This window comes from Cucurbita pepo, chromosome 20, assembly GCF_057944985.1.
Source record: "Cucurbita pepo subsp. pepo isolate OVF chromosome 20, ASM5794498v1, whole genome shotgun sequence".
Classification (NCBI taxonomy): Eukaryota; Viridiplantae; Streptophyta; class Magnoliopsida; order Cucurbitales; family Cucurbitaceae; genus Cucurbita; species Cucurbita pepo.
Window position 1 is genome coordinate 2,685,687 of NC_141817.1, and position 14,681 is coordinate 2,700,367.

Consider the following 14,681-nt stretch of genomic DNA (forward strand, 5'->3'; position numbering starts at 1 on the left):
TATATATATACACACACACATATATACATCTATACATATACTGGGCTAAGCACATTTATCGGCCCAATTTGTATGGATCCGGCCCACTTTTTGAAACGTCACCGTCACCGTCATCTTCGAATTATGTACTGCAACCGCCAACCGAACCCTCTTTCAAGTGGTTCACGCGCCTCTGGCTCTTGTGTGGTCCATGGTCCATCGCTTCCACAACCCACAGGCTTACGAGCTGCACCATCCGTTAGGGAGCTCGCGCTTGTCGTCAAAGTCCTGCGTCAAGCGGCTCGATGACGAGACCCATGTGCTGGTCTTTACCATCAAATGGGCCAAATTTAGCATGAAATGGGGGCCCAGTTTTAAATCTATTATCAATCTCATTTATTGGGCCTGCAGATCCATGAAACGTAATTAATTACAAAGAGCGTGGAAAATGAGATGTTTTAAATTAAAATTTCAATAATATAAATTTTGGGAAGAGACAAAAATTGAAACACAATTATGAAAATGATGTTGAGGATAAATAGGAATATATATAGATAATATTTTATTAATTATTGGTGATATCATTAATATTGGTATTTTAACAAAATTACTATATTAAATCATTTAATGCCCACTTAACAATTTTCACATAATATTATTTAGAATATAAAGACAATAACTTTATTGGGTATCTGATTTGATTTAAAACACTATGAAACAAAACAAAACATAATAATAATATAACTAAGACAATAAAAATTATTGAGTATATGATTTGACATCCCTCATCTATTAATTAAAGACAAAACCAAGTTAAAAACCAAAATATCAAAAAAAAAAAAATTGAGACGGTGGTTTTTTTTTAGTTTGAGGTTATAGTCTGTCAAGACAATGTTTTGTTGAGCGTATCACAACCAGCTACAGAAAACTTGTTTTTAAAAAGAAAATCAACGATCTGGACACAAATATTTAGTTCGATGGGTCAAGAAAAAAAAAAAAAGTTAATATTTAATTTGTAAATTTGAAAAATTTTAAAAAGAAAATGAATAAGAATCTTAAAAGTGGCAATAATTTAGAAAACATAGTATTTGGAGGAGATGGAATGTTTGGGGGGTAATGCCAAGGACTTATGGGATGCATGTGATTGGCCCAACAGATTTCCGCAATCAGAGGAGGAATATTAAGACAACCTTTGGAGCTCTTCACTAAACTAATCCAACCACCCACCATTTTTAAACACAAAATTCTAAAATCAATGTTTATTCTATATTTTATTGGATTTTGTATTTTTCTACGTAATTAAATCTTTCATTATCAACCCATGGATAAAATAAATATTGTTTAGCAAACACCCAAGATCGGTAACATATTATATATTTTATATAGGAATGTTCAGCAGCTAAATCTATGTTCGGTAAGTAATCATACAATCTTTATCTTTACGAGACAACTTTTTGGATTAAATTTAAAATAAACGTACATAAAGTTAGAAAAAAAATATATACATTTGTGGATATCAAATATTTATTATGGAAGTATTGGGAAGAATTTGACCAAAAGTAATTTTAAGAACCAGTAATGAAATGAATTATTTGGTGTATGGTTTGAAGGAATAAATTGGGAGACAGTGAGAGAAGAAAGGTAGGTGGACCAAGCGGGGCAAGGAAGAAAGTGCACAATCAATTCTTGTTCCGCCCTTTTATCAGTCGTTACTCAACTGTATTCCTCGTGACCACAATCAAAGAGAGAGGTCGGAGCGAAGAAAAGTCGAAAGCGGAGAGCGCGTGAAAAATTGAATTGAAACCCCCATCATCGGCCTAAAGCAACGGGCCAAACACACTACACACTCACAGTTTGGCGCTCAAAAAGTCACTCATTTCACTTTCTCGTCTCTCATTTTCCCTAACTACACGCCATCATATATGGATGGACTCCTTCTAACAGGGACGATCATTCTCTCTCTTGGCCGTCTCTCCCTGTTACTGGTAATACTATCTTCTCTCTGCTGCTCTGTCTGTTTTGTTCTCTGTAAAATGCGTTAATGCTCTGTCTTCTCTTCTGTTTGTTTTCATTGGGGTCTCGTAATCTCTGAAATCGGTTCAATTTGTTATCTCTTTTGCGTTTGTTTTCGCATTTGGACATACTTTCAGGGGGTGGGGCTCAGAATTCTCATCTGGGGTTCGCTTAATTTTACGGATTTAGATGTTTAATTTCCATCCTTCCATTTTCTGACTACCCCCACATGTTTGTTATCTTCCTACTATGGGAATTTGGGGAAACTGGAAACTGGGTTGCTGTTGAATCTTCTTCTCTATGAAATCTGATCCCCCCAGAATTTCTGAATGAATTTTCTTGCTAATTTGATCTTTGATTTGTGCGTGTCTGATCGGACATGAGTTAAAACCAGCCCAGAATGTAGGCTAGTAAAAGGGTTTATCAGATGAGCTTTATTTTTCCAGTCAAAATTGGCGGTGTTGGTGACTTTTGCTCTCATCTTTCTTGCAGACTTACTTCGGTAGTTTAATTTTCTTCCCATAGTTTTTGTTGGTTGGGTACGCAATGGAGGAAAGAAAACTCAATTTTAATGCACCGCTCATGTCTGTGAGGCGATTTTCTAAGGCATCTAGTTCTTTAGCTAAAGTGAATGAAAAGAAATCTGAGAATTCCCAACTTAGTAGACGGAGTACCTTTCCGGTTTCTAGACCACAATTCAATTTAGAGCAAGTTACAGAACCAGTTGCAGTTCCCTTTCACTGGGAGCATATTCCAGGGAGAGCTAAGAATGATAGTGGCTCCGCCTCACATGAGGTTCAGCTGCCTCAGCCTCCTGAAAGGACTTGTTCTACTCCAAGGCTTTCCTTTCGGAGGGCTGTGGATGTTAAAAATCATAGTACGGAAATGGAAGCTTGTCATCAAGATGGGCTTGAGGCAACTTCTTCTAATGCCATTGTCGTGAGATTAGAGTCGAGCAAAGCTAGTGATGCAAGGAACTTGGCATCTGAGACTGAGAATGATGATGACGACGACGACGACGATGATTTTTCTGATGCACGTGAGACACTGTCCCTCACTGGTTCATTCTCTATTAACAACTGTAGTGTTAGTGGTCTAAGTGGATACAATGGTCCCATGGTGAGACCATCAGGAACATTCCGAACAGATCCTCAAACTCGAGATTTCATGATGAACCGCTTCTTGCCTGCAGCCAAGGCAATGGTTTTGGAGCCTGCTAGGTATTCCTTAAAGAAGCAACTTGTAGCAGTTGAACAATCTAGACAAGTTAAGAAGGTGACATCTGAGAATAGGAGGATGTCTCCACTTAAACGACTCGACTCTACCCTCTTACTTCAGTATCGAAAAGATGAAGTACATTTAGTAGATGAAGTAGATGAAGAGAGTGACTCTGTCTCTGTGGATGATGAATATGACAATTCAGTTAATATATCAGCTAGAGGTTGTGGTCTAATACCCAATATATGCTTCAAAAACTCTTTGGGCCTTCTTAATCCTGTGCACGGAATGAGAAGCAGAGCAATGCACCACCTTTCACACAGCCAAAAAATCAACAAGGTTAGTGTTTATTTACTTTCCTTTTGTTCCCATTCATGCATTCAAGTATAATTGCCGGTAAACTTTACATCTTACAGCATGCTTGGGAGGCTGCTTACAAACAAAAACCAGAAGCTGCTGCTGGATCACCTAAGCTGCCGGAGGTTAAAGAAAAGTGGGCTGGTGAATCAAAACATTTTCCTTCCTCGACCGACCGGCAAATGAGAGGTAGGTCTTCGCCCTTCAGGTATTCTAGGGCTGCTTCTCCTTTCCGGAATGAAGCGCCACAGTCTCCTTGTAGGAAGCATTCACTTGTAGTTCCTAAAGAAGTTGAGATTATCTCCAAATCTAAAGGTGATACTGACTTTCATGATACACCATCCATTCGAGCAACTAGACACGGGGTTGACATGGAAAGTCCCCTAATAGAGAAGACACTCTATATAGATATTGCAAGTGTTACTGAAACAAATCCTCCATTTAATTCAACCCATTTGGATGAGGAGAAGAAATTTGATTGTCGTAGTGGGAAGAATGAGATAGCATTTGAGAGCAGAGCAATGGAAGAAAGTACCACTGTGGAGCCTTCTTTCCTAGAAGTAAAATGCTTAACTCTGGTTGAAGAAGGGAGGCTGGAGCGTGAAGCTGCAGAATCTAAAAGCAAAGATGCTATTGATGATGGCTCCAAAGTGGGATATTCTAATGTGGGTACTGCTGATGAAGAACATTACTCCAAGACCAATTATCAGCTAGTCAAAGTAGAAGATCCAACAAGTGTCAAAGTGATATCTGCTCAACCTCCACCATTACCAAAGTCTCCTTCCGAGTCTTGGCTGTGGCGTACACTGCCTTCAGTTTCCTCAAAAAGATCAAATCTTGGAAACAAGTTGTATCAAAAGCCGCAGAGCCCAAGAACATCAGCCAGTACCAAGTGGGAAACCATTGTAAAATCTTCGAATTTGCGTCACGATCACGTTCGCTACTCTGAGGTAATGTCATGAACTTGCAAACATACATGGAACAACTTGGGCGGCTTGGGAGAAGAGAACTAACCCTTTTCTTTTATGGTTTGTTTTCAGGAATTAATATCTCGTGTTTCTCAGCATTCAACAACAGAAAATTTGAAGTAGTTGTCTGCAACACTCAGGTGGATTAGAGATTGATTGATTGGGTTTGTGTGAAAGTTTATTATAGATCAGCATGGTTTTGTACCTTTTCCTCTAAAAATTTTGAATAAGTTGGTGGGAGGATCTGAGCTCTGCCCTTTTCCTTTTATGTCTTCTGATATTTATGTGAAGGCATGCATGGGCGTGGCCGATGAAATATTCATATTCATATTCATAGAATGAACTCTGTATAATGCAGCCTAGGAATCAATAGAGCTGTTGTGACTGTGAGCTTATTGCATTGTATATTTGAAGTAATGGGTGTATTAAGTAGTTTACGTGAATGAAAGTTTGTCAATAAATTGTCGCTTGAGCCCTCTTTAAATTTGAGGGTTTCAAAAACTTGACCTCTCATCTGTTTTTTTATCAAATTATTTCAATCATCTTGTATTCAGGATTTGAGGGGAAATAACTTAAGTGGGACAATTCCTGCAGAAACAACCTAATTTACAAACGGCCCATATTACAAGGTTGCCCAAAGTCATGAATGTCCCACATTGGAAAGCTTCAAACAAAAGAAACACTACTTAAATAGATAGATGAAGGACATCGGTATGACGAACGGAGGATCGTATTGGTGGGTAGTTATGTTATTCCCGTAAGGTGTTTGATGAAATGTCTGTGAATGTTGCAAGTATAGTATGTTGCTTGTGGGTGTTAATATATATCTATAAACAAATGTATAGCCTCTTTGAGAGTGTGGGTGTCAGGAGAAAATTGTTGGCACCATTTATTGCGGCCTTCTTGCTTTGGAAAAATAAACGGTGAATCTATAACATGGTCTACATTCATTTAGATGGTCTACATTCATTTGTTCCCTAAAGAAAAGGGAATAAATTTAAGAAAAAAAAGGCAAGCGGCTGTAAAAGAAAGAAGAAGACCAAAAAGCTAAGGGAAAGTCCACGTAGAAAAGGAAATGGATTGAGGTGGGAGCACGTCGCAAGCAAGCAGCCCCAGATTTTGGGTTACCTGTGGGCGGTTTCACTCTTCGTCTCTTCCACATTTGCCCCCAAATGCTACGCTTATTACATAGTCATTGATTAATTAAGTTATATTTACGTGGATTTAAAAGTTTTCTTAATAATAATATCTTCCATTTAAAACACACAAAATAACAAATTTTTAGATATTTTTATCAAAAAATATATAATTTAAACTTATTATCAAATCAACACACGACTTTGACTATTAAACTGTCTATTGGTTACAAAAAAAATAAAATCAGGGTCAGAGGAATTCTGGATTCATATAATTATTGATAAATAATATTAGTCAAAGCATTGGTTTTGTCGTGTGTTTTAATTAATCTCCACTTTCAGTCATTTAATTTTTTTTTTTTTTTTTAATAATAAAATAAATAAATGGAGAAATTTAACTTATAAATTTAGTCATAAAACATATTTAATTATTTTATTCCTGAACTCTATAAGTTACTAAGCAAATCTTTAAATGTTTAATGAAAGTTAAATCAATTATAAATTGATTTTTAAAAAGTATTAAATAGTTAAGAAAGGAATGGTAATTTAAGGATAAAGAAATTAAGTATGTTTCCCTTGGTGAATGCGAAGCGTCACTTGGCTCCTTGAATTCCACTTCTGCGTTTGTAGGCCATGCGTGGATTCCCAGCGCAGCACCTACGTGGGCTGCTGAATGGCTTCCACGTGGGCCGAGAGGTACTATTTATCATATATGTCATTGTAGAGGGGGCCAGCCAGTTCCATTTTGGAAGAAATAATAATTGAATTCGGTTTTGGTTTGGATCCCAAATGGGAACCCAAGTGGAAGAGAGATTCTCCGATTTCTTCGAGAGCTGGGTGTCGGAACTGGAAGACTTGGTAAAGCACCTCCTCTACGCCTCCACAGGCGGCGGCGGCGGCAGCGGCAGCGGTGGCATGATGGAAGTACAACAAGAGCCCCACCTCCGCAGCCTGGTCTCAAAGCTCACCGCCCATATCAAGCTTTACTACACCGTCAAATGGGCCCACGCCCACCAGGACGTGCTCGCTTTCTTTTCCCCTTCCTGGGTCACCCCCTTGGAGGCCGCCTATAGCTGGGTCACTGGATGGAAGCCCTCGATGGCCTTCCGCCTCATCCTCCCCTCCGCACTCTCCCCGGATCAGCTCCTTAAGCTGGAGCAGCTCCGCGTGAAGATCAAAGCCCAGGAGGACAGGGTGGACAGAGACATGGAGAGGCAGCAGATGGCGCTTGCGGATCACCACATGGTCCAGCTCTCTAGGCTGGAGACCCGACGCAGGAATGGGGATCCGATGCCAGCAGTGGTGGGGAAGGTGGAGGGCTTAGTCGATGCGGCCATCAAGGGCATGCTGCTTGGCCTCGAAAGGACCATGAAGGCTGCAGACTGCGTAAGGCTGAAGACCATGAAGGGCATTTTGGAGGTGCTTACGCCATTGCAATGCGTTCGTTTCTTGGCCTCCATTTCTCTCATCCAGATTCGCCTCAGGCAATGGGGGCAACCCAAACGTCTCCCAAAAATACCACCAACAAAACAATAACCATAATTATAATAATAATGATCTTTCCTTAATTTCATTCATTTTTTCCTCTCTGTTTTCTGCTCCTCTTAATTTGGCTCTGCCACTCTGTTTTCTAGTGGTGTTCTATAAATACGAAAAACAGTGCGATTCGATTCCATTTAAAGTTTTGCTCATTAAATTCTCATACCAATTCCATCATTTATGCAAATTTGATGGGTTATTTTCTTTTGCTTAGTTTCAATTGAAGCTCCAATGTTCATAATCTGGGTGGATTATGGTTCCTCTGCTTTGAGCAGCAGGGTAATTTAGTGATGAATTTGATGCCAACAAACAGACTACATAATCAATCATAAACAACAACACGTACTTTTTGGATTTGTAATGTCTTTTGATTATATAAGCATTTCATTATAGTTCAACTGAAGCTGCTAAAATATTATTATTAATCAACTCTGCTAAAACTCAACATATTAATAAAACAGGAACAAACATTGTCTTTTTTTTTTTTTTTTTTTTTTTTTTCCCAAATGAAAAAAGTAATTAGCTTCCTCTATACTAATATAATTTTATTATATATATTAATGGATGGATTTAGTCACAATATGATCTTCTTCCATGCTTCTCATCTCTCCATTTGCCCCATTGATGTAGGCAGAGATGAAGCTTCTTGCTGGCAGCCAGAAACTGGAGGGCCTGTGGTGGCTTCAGAATCTCCAAAGCTAACTCCTTAAGAGTGTTGAGCCTCAACTCATCTGCCTTCTCCATAATCCCTCTCATTGCCGTCTCATGCTCCTTCAGAGCCATCTCCGCCTCCTCGTTCATCTCCCCAGTCCCCTCTGTTAGACGAACACGACTCTCCACAATGGTATGATATTGTCCACTTTGAGCATAAGCTCTCATGGCTTTGCTTTGGGCTTCCCAAAAGGCCTCAAACCAATGGAGTTAGTATTCCTCACTTATAAACCCATGATCATTCCCTAAATTAGTCGATGTGGGACTTCCATCATCCAACACCTCCCCTCGAACAAAGTGCGCCTCCCCTTAATCGAGGCTCGACTCCTTTGGAGTCTTAGTCATTTTTGACTGCCTTCGAGGAGGGGCTTGGCTCCTTTTCTTTAGGAGTTCTTTGTTCGATATTTGAGGATTTGAGGATTTATCAATCTATTGGCACGACTAAGTTTAGGGCATGGCTCTGATACCATGTTAGACGAACACGACTCTCCACAATGGTATGATATTGTCCACTTTGAGCATAAGCTCTCATGGCTTTGCTTTAGGCTTCCCAAAAGGCCTCAAACCAATGGAGTTAGTATTCCTCACTTATAAACCCATGATCATTCCCTAAATTAGTCGATGTGGGACTTCCATCATCCAACACCCTCCATCTCATTCGCGATCACCGCAATCGGCTGGTCCGCTAACTCTTCCTGTAAGCTCGCCATCTCGCTCGTCAGTTTCTCCTCTGCTCTTAGGGTCCTCATGTGCAGCTCATCCACCCGCTTCATCTGGGTCGGGGACAGCTCCCCCACACTATCACTACCACTGCTAATGCTATTAAAATTATTATTGTGATCATCATTATTATTCCTCATGCCTTCCATCCACTTCCGTAGGCGCGCCTCCACCTCGCACCCACTCAGCGCGTACACCAGGCGTATGAAAATGGTGGGGCGACACCCTGCGATCCACAACAGGGAATTCTCCAAGGACGTGCACCATGTGGGCGCGAAGAAGGTGGATGGGTCTTCCTGAGCCAAGCGGCTGCGAGTGGAGATGTAATCCTCGAAATGAGCGATGCAACTGCAGATGAGGGTTTTGATTTCTTCGTGGTCGTTGTGATTTGGTTTTTTGTGAAGCGATTGGAGGAGGGTCAGGTCTTGGCGCTGAAGTTGCATCCATTCCTGGAAACAGCACCGGGAACGTTCTTGGTGTGTGGTACCACTACTGGTATCCATTGCCATGGATTGGAGCCCTCTCAGCTGGTTGCCTGTTCTGCCTTTTCTTGCTTCCCCTAATACTCTGCTAATTTATATAGTGTCTCCATATTGGTGTCAATTCATTTGTTTATTTGAATATAACCCAATATCTTGTTGGAAAGAGGGATAGTGAAAGAGATAGGAATAGATAAAATAGATAGAAGCTGCAGTGCTTTATTAATGTCTACTGACTTGATGCTTAGAGGGTTACACAATTCCAGTATTTATAGCTAATACACTGAACCAGAAATAGTAAATCATGCAAATCTAGATAAATTCAAATCTACTAACAATCTTCTAAAATCTTGGTAGTTTGAATATTTGAATCATATCTCAACTACTTCAAATCATATCTTCATTTTGAATACTTTGAATCATATCTCAACACTCCCCCATGATTCAAAGTTGCCGATGTAAGTATAGAGCTTTTCTTCTGACAAGGCCTTCGTAAGTACGTCTGCTTTAATCCGTACATTGTCTGTCTCAGCTTGTATACCTTTGTTTCTTTGTCTTCCTTTATGAATCCCTCTGGCGGTGTTACATAAACCTCTTCTTGTAAATCTCCATAAAACTTTTCGTTTGGTAGGTCAACCATATCCCATGTTTCATCTTTCTTAAAGGACTGCATCTCTATTGCCATGACTTTCTTCCCGTCTTCTTTTTCAGTTGCTTCTTCATAATTCATAGGGTCTGAAACAGTAAGAGCAAATTGACATGATGCATATATGTCAGCTAAAGATTTATACTTCCTTGGAGGTGTCTCATCTGAAAGTTCTTCAAGAGAAGAATTGCTGTTCAGTGATTCTGAAGATGATGAATTTGACACACTTTGTGTTGCAGTGGATGCACTGGGAGATGCACTGGAGTTGACCCTTGTCTCTTCATTTGGGGAAACTTCAACTGTAATATTTTGCTGCTCCTGTTCTTTACTCCAATCCCAACTCACATTTTCATTAAATATTACATCCCTTCTAACTAAAATCTCTTCACTGATGGGGTTGTATAATTTATATGCCTTTGATTGAGTACAATAGCCAATGAAAATGCATTTTTCAGATTTTTCTTCAAGCTTTTGACGAATTTGAGGATGTTTCAAAGCATAAGCAACACAACCAAAGATTCGTAAATGACTTACAGATGGTTTCCTTCCATGCCATGCTTCATGAGGAGTTCGATTCATAACCGCCTTTGTTGGTGAGATGTTTAATAGATAAACAGATGTTGCTACGGCTTCGGCCCAAAATTGGTTTGGAAGTCTCCTTGCTTGTAACATACTTCTTGCCATCTCCACAATAGTTCGATTTTTTCGTTCAGCGATTCCATTCTGTTCTGGAGTGTAGGGAGCTGTTAATTCTCTTTGGATGCCCTCTTCTTCACAAAAGAGATTGAAATCTTTAGATATGAACTCGCCACCTCTGTCTGTGCGAAGAACTTTAATGTGACAGCCACTTTGGTTCTCTACCATAGCTTTAAAAATCTGGAACTTCTGAAAAGTTTCTGACTTATGCTGTAGGAAGTAAACCCAGCTCATGCGACTATAGTCATCAACGAATAGTAAAAAGTATATACTTCCACCCAAGGACTTCGTTTGCATTGGCCCACGTAAATCAGCATGAATTAGTTCTAGATAATGTGAAGCTCTTTTAGCTTTTCCAACAGGAAAGGACTTCCTAGTCTGCTTGCCATAAATGCATCCTTCACATAAATTAGTTGAGTCAATTCTTGGTAATCCGAAAACCATACCTTTATCCCTGAGTATTTTCAGGCCGTTCATATGAAGATGTCCATATCTGAGATGCCATAATGTTGAGTCATCTTTCGTGCTAGCAGTAAGAGCAAAATCCTCCATGTTAGAAATATCAAGTGGAAACATCTTATTTGAAGTCATGTCAATTTGAACTTTATGGCCTGATTTCTTATGCGTAATGACACAAGTGTTGTCATCAAATAGAACAGAATACCCTCTGGTCATCAATTGCCCAACACTCAATAAATTGTACCCTAAATCAGGTACAAATTGAACATTATCTAATTGTTTTATCTTACCGTGACTGGTTTTGACATTTACCGTACCTTTTCCTTCAACTTGCATCTGTTTTGTATTTCCAAGTTGCACCTTAATCTTTTGCGTCTCATCAAGCTCTTTGAATAAGGATTTTGTGCCTGTCATATGGTTCGAGCATCCGCTATCAACAAACCATAAGTCACCTTTTTTCGGATTAGTATCCATGCACGCCACAAACAACTTTTCTTCTTCTTCTTCATTCTCTGCTGCAAAATTCATTCGTTGATTTTTATACCAACAATCAGATTTTGTGTGCCCATACCTTCTACAATGGTAACATTGTATGACATTCCTTTGTTCATTGAATTGTCTCTGTCCATCACTTCTCCATCTACCCCTGTTATCACGACCACCATGGAAGCTGCGAAATCCTCCTCTTCCACGACTTCTACCTGCTAAATGAATATTTTCTCTTTCATTGTTTTCGTTGTTGGTTGTCTCCTTCACTTGTAGTGCCTTTTCTTCGTTCCTTTCTGATGCTCTATTGATTCTTGCCTCATGAGCCTGAAGTGAGCCCAGCAGTTCATCAACGGAGAGTATGGATAGATCCTTAGCTTCTTCTATGGCAGCCACCACATGGTCAAACTTTGGAGTTAAGCTTCTCAACACCTTTGCAACAATTGTTTCGTCTGAAATTTTCTCTCCATAGGTGCGCATCTGACTGACTATTGTCATTGTTCTGGACAAAAAATCAGCAATTGATTCGCCATTCGTCATGAGCAGAGTTTCAAAATCACGTCTTAGAGATTGCAATTTCACTATTATGACTTTTGAATCTCCCTGAAACTCTTTCTGTAGAATTGACCATGCTTGCTTTGATGTGGTTGCTGCTGCAATTCGTGAAAAGATAATCTCATGAACTGCTTGCTGAATAATGAATAGAGCCTTGGCATCGTTTTTCTTGGTTTCTCTTAGTCTCTCCTTTTCTTCTATTGTGGGTTCTAATAGATCAACAAACCCGTGCTCCACCAAGTCCCATAGCTCCTGCGATCTGAGCAAGGTCTTCATCTTGATGCTCCACCACTCATATTTCTCACCATTAAAGATTGGTAACAACGGTGCAGAGGAAGAAAAACCAGCTACTGCCATTTTTGTTTTGTGAAAGAAAATAATCACTCGCCCTCGTGTCGAACGAACTTGGCTCTGATACCAAAATTGTTGGAAAGAGGGATAGTGAAAGAGATAGGAATAGATAAAATAGATAGAAGCTGCAGTGCTTTATTAATGTCTACTGACTTGATGCTTAGAGGGTTACACAATTCCAGTATTTATAGCTAATACACTGAACCAGAAATAGTAAATCATGCAAATCTAGATAAATTCAAATCTACTAACAATCTTCTAAAATCTTGGTAGTTTGAATATTTGAATCATATCTCAACTACTTCAAATCATATCTTCATTTTGAATACTTTGAATCATATCTCAACATATCTATCCATCCCCATACTCAAGTGGAGGATATTATGATGCGAAGGCAAGGAATCCCCCTTTGTGGCTATCTATGTTTTGAATGGATTACAATAAAATAATTAACCGAAGAGGAAAAAGACAGAAGAGTTCATTTCTCGATCTCTGGTTCTCTGAGTTTGGGAGGACACCCAGGAAAAGTCAGACCTCCCTTCTTCGGTATTTGGATTTTGGACTTTACCCCTTTTTCTTTTTATCTTCTCTTTCTTTTTCTTTCACATATCTAACACTTAACTAGTTCCAAAGAAGCTCATTAGTACCATTTGTTGGTTTGAAGGGAGCTCTTTGTTGGTTCGAGAGAAGTTTGTTAAATAAAATTCAGTTGATTTAGAACGTGTATTCGAGGTTGTTTCTAAGAGTGAAAACTAATTTCAACGGTTTGTTTGAAATGGTTCAAAGGTGATTTGTGGAGTTGAATAGAAATGGTGTCAAATTGAAGGGAGGGGAAGTTTGTACGGAGGAGTTTTGACGCTTATCATGTTCTGCATAATGCAACAAAGACACGCATGTGGCACGTGCGCCGCTGTTTTTTTCTCCCATCAACTTGTCATCCCGCATGTTCCATGAACGTGACTTTGAGTTTGTTCCCTATGCATCCATTTATATTTTTCACCCAAATTATTTGACCTTTCACTTTATTTCTAGACCCTAAACCTGAACTTATTTAAATTTATTTAAATTTCCTTGAGTATAAGCTCTTGTGACTTTGTTTTAGGCTTCCCAAAAATCTAATACCAATAGAGATGTATTTCTTGATTATAAACTCACGATCATTCTCTAATAATGCCAACGTTCAACTCCCTCTCAACAGTCCTCAGCATAGGAGAAGAGTTTTACATTGGACGTATATCTCCATTGGTATGACACATGAGAGAATGGGTAAGAGAGGAGTCCCACGTCGTCGATTAATTGAGGGGAAGAACATGGATTTATAAGCCAGAAATATATATCTCTATTGGTGTGAGACATGAGATGATGGTTAGGAGCTAATTAAGGGGAAGATCATAACTTTATAAATAAAGAATACTATCTTATCTTAACGGTGTGAGACTTTTTGGAAAAACCATAAAAATTTATTCATAAAATAGACAATAACATACCATTGTATCTGGTTCTTAACCAGATATGATGTAATTAAAGTCGTTGACATAGTGTAAATTTATAAAATTCACCTCTTAAAAGATCAATCTACATATGTCACGTGGCAAATGCTTACATCATCTCACTAATGTATGATGACGTTCAAAATATTTATATAGTTTTTGTGTTGTAATTTTAATTTTTTGGTGGAATTTAATTTTATCCATATAGTCTCCAAGTTGTTAAATTTTGTAAATACATTTTGATGAAACTTTTGATGTGGTTGTGTCCTCGAAATCAAGTCGCATACTCTGTGTGTCAGAGGGATCATCCTTCGTCTACCTTCTAAATTTAATTCCAATTTCTATGCTTTAAATTATATTAAATAATTATATTTTCATCCAATACTTTATATTTAAATTTATCTTTTCAGGTTGCTTATTTATATTTTCTTCAAAATCAATCAAAACTTGAACCTAGACTACTCCTGCATAAACCTTAAAATTTAATTTTCAGAACTATTTTATAGAATATTAAATAAGAAAATTCTAGAACACTGCAACAAATCTATTAATTTAATTTTTTTAATAATAATCATTTAATTTTTTTTATTTTTGAGAATATAGTTTACAAATGGTAAACAACATAAAACTCATACTTAAATCTTTTTTTAAGTTAAACAAATCTTGCAGCCCAATAAATATCTCTACCACTAAACATGATGGTTATAATTAGTCACTAAACAGGGGAATCCAGGTTTGATTTGACCTAGATGATGGTCTCTTTGTGACGGTTAAATTCAAACTAGACGATTTTAATTCAAAATAGATCACGAGCGAGTAACGAACCCAACCGTTGATTTGGGATATCTTACTCAATTTGTATATGCATATCTTACACC

General features: G+C 38.5%; 3 protein-coding genes across 3 annotated transcripts; 2 read left to right on the forward strand and 1 right to left on the reverse strand.

Annotated features, from left to right (window-relative positions):
• Positions 1-1,688: 1,688 nt before the first annotated feature.
• LOC111783567 (uncharacterized) lies at positions 1,689-5,004 on the forward strand. The gene is made up of 4 exons (XM_023664494.2): positions 1,689-1,964; positions 2,485-3,549; positions 3,627-4,517; positions 4,608-5,004. The coding sequence occupies exons 2-4, from the start codon at positions 2,539-2,541 to the stop codon at positions 4,656-4,658; spliced, it is 1,953 nt and encodes a 650-aa protein (XP_023520262.2). The 5' UTR covers positions 1,689-1,964; positions 2,485-2,538; the 3' UTR covers positions 4,659-5,004.
• Positions 5,005-6,397: 1,393 nt separating this feature from the next.
• On the forward strand, positions 6,398-7,244 carry LOC111783340 (transcription factor-like protein). The gene has a single exon (XM_023664267.2). The coding sequence runs from the start codon at positions 6,461-6,463 to the stop codon at positions 7,205-7,207; it is 747 nt and encodes a 248-aa protein (XP_023520035.1). The 5' UTR covers positions 6,398-6,460; the 3' UTR covers positions 7,208-7,244.
• Positions 7,245-7,680: 436 nt separating this feature from the next.
• Positions 7,681-9,271, reverse strand: LOC111783526 (protein DOG1-like 1). Its single transcript, XM_023664454.2, has 2 exons — positions 8,567-9,271; positions 7,681-8,021 (listed from the first exon to the last, which is right to left on the reverse strand). The coding sequence occupies exons 1-2, from the start codon at positions 9,148-9,150 to the stop codon at positions 7,781-7,783; spliced, it is 825 nt and encodes a 274-aa protein (XP_023520222.1). The 5' UTR covers positions 9,151-9,271; the 3' UTR covers positions 7,681-7,780.
• Positions 9,272-14,681: the final 5,410 nt, after the last annotated feature.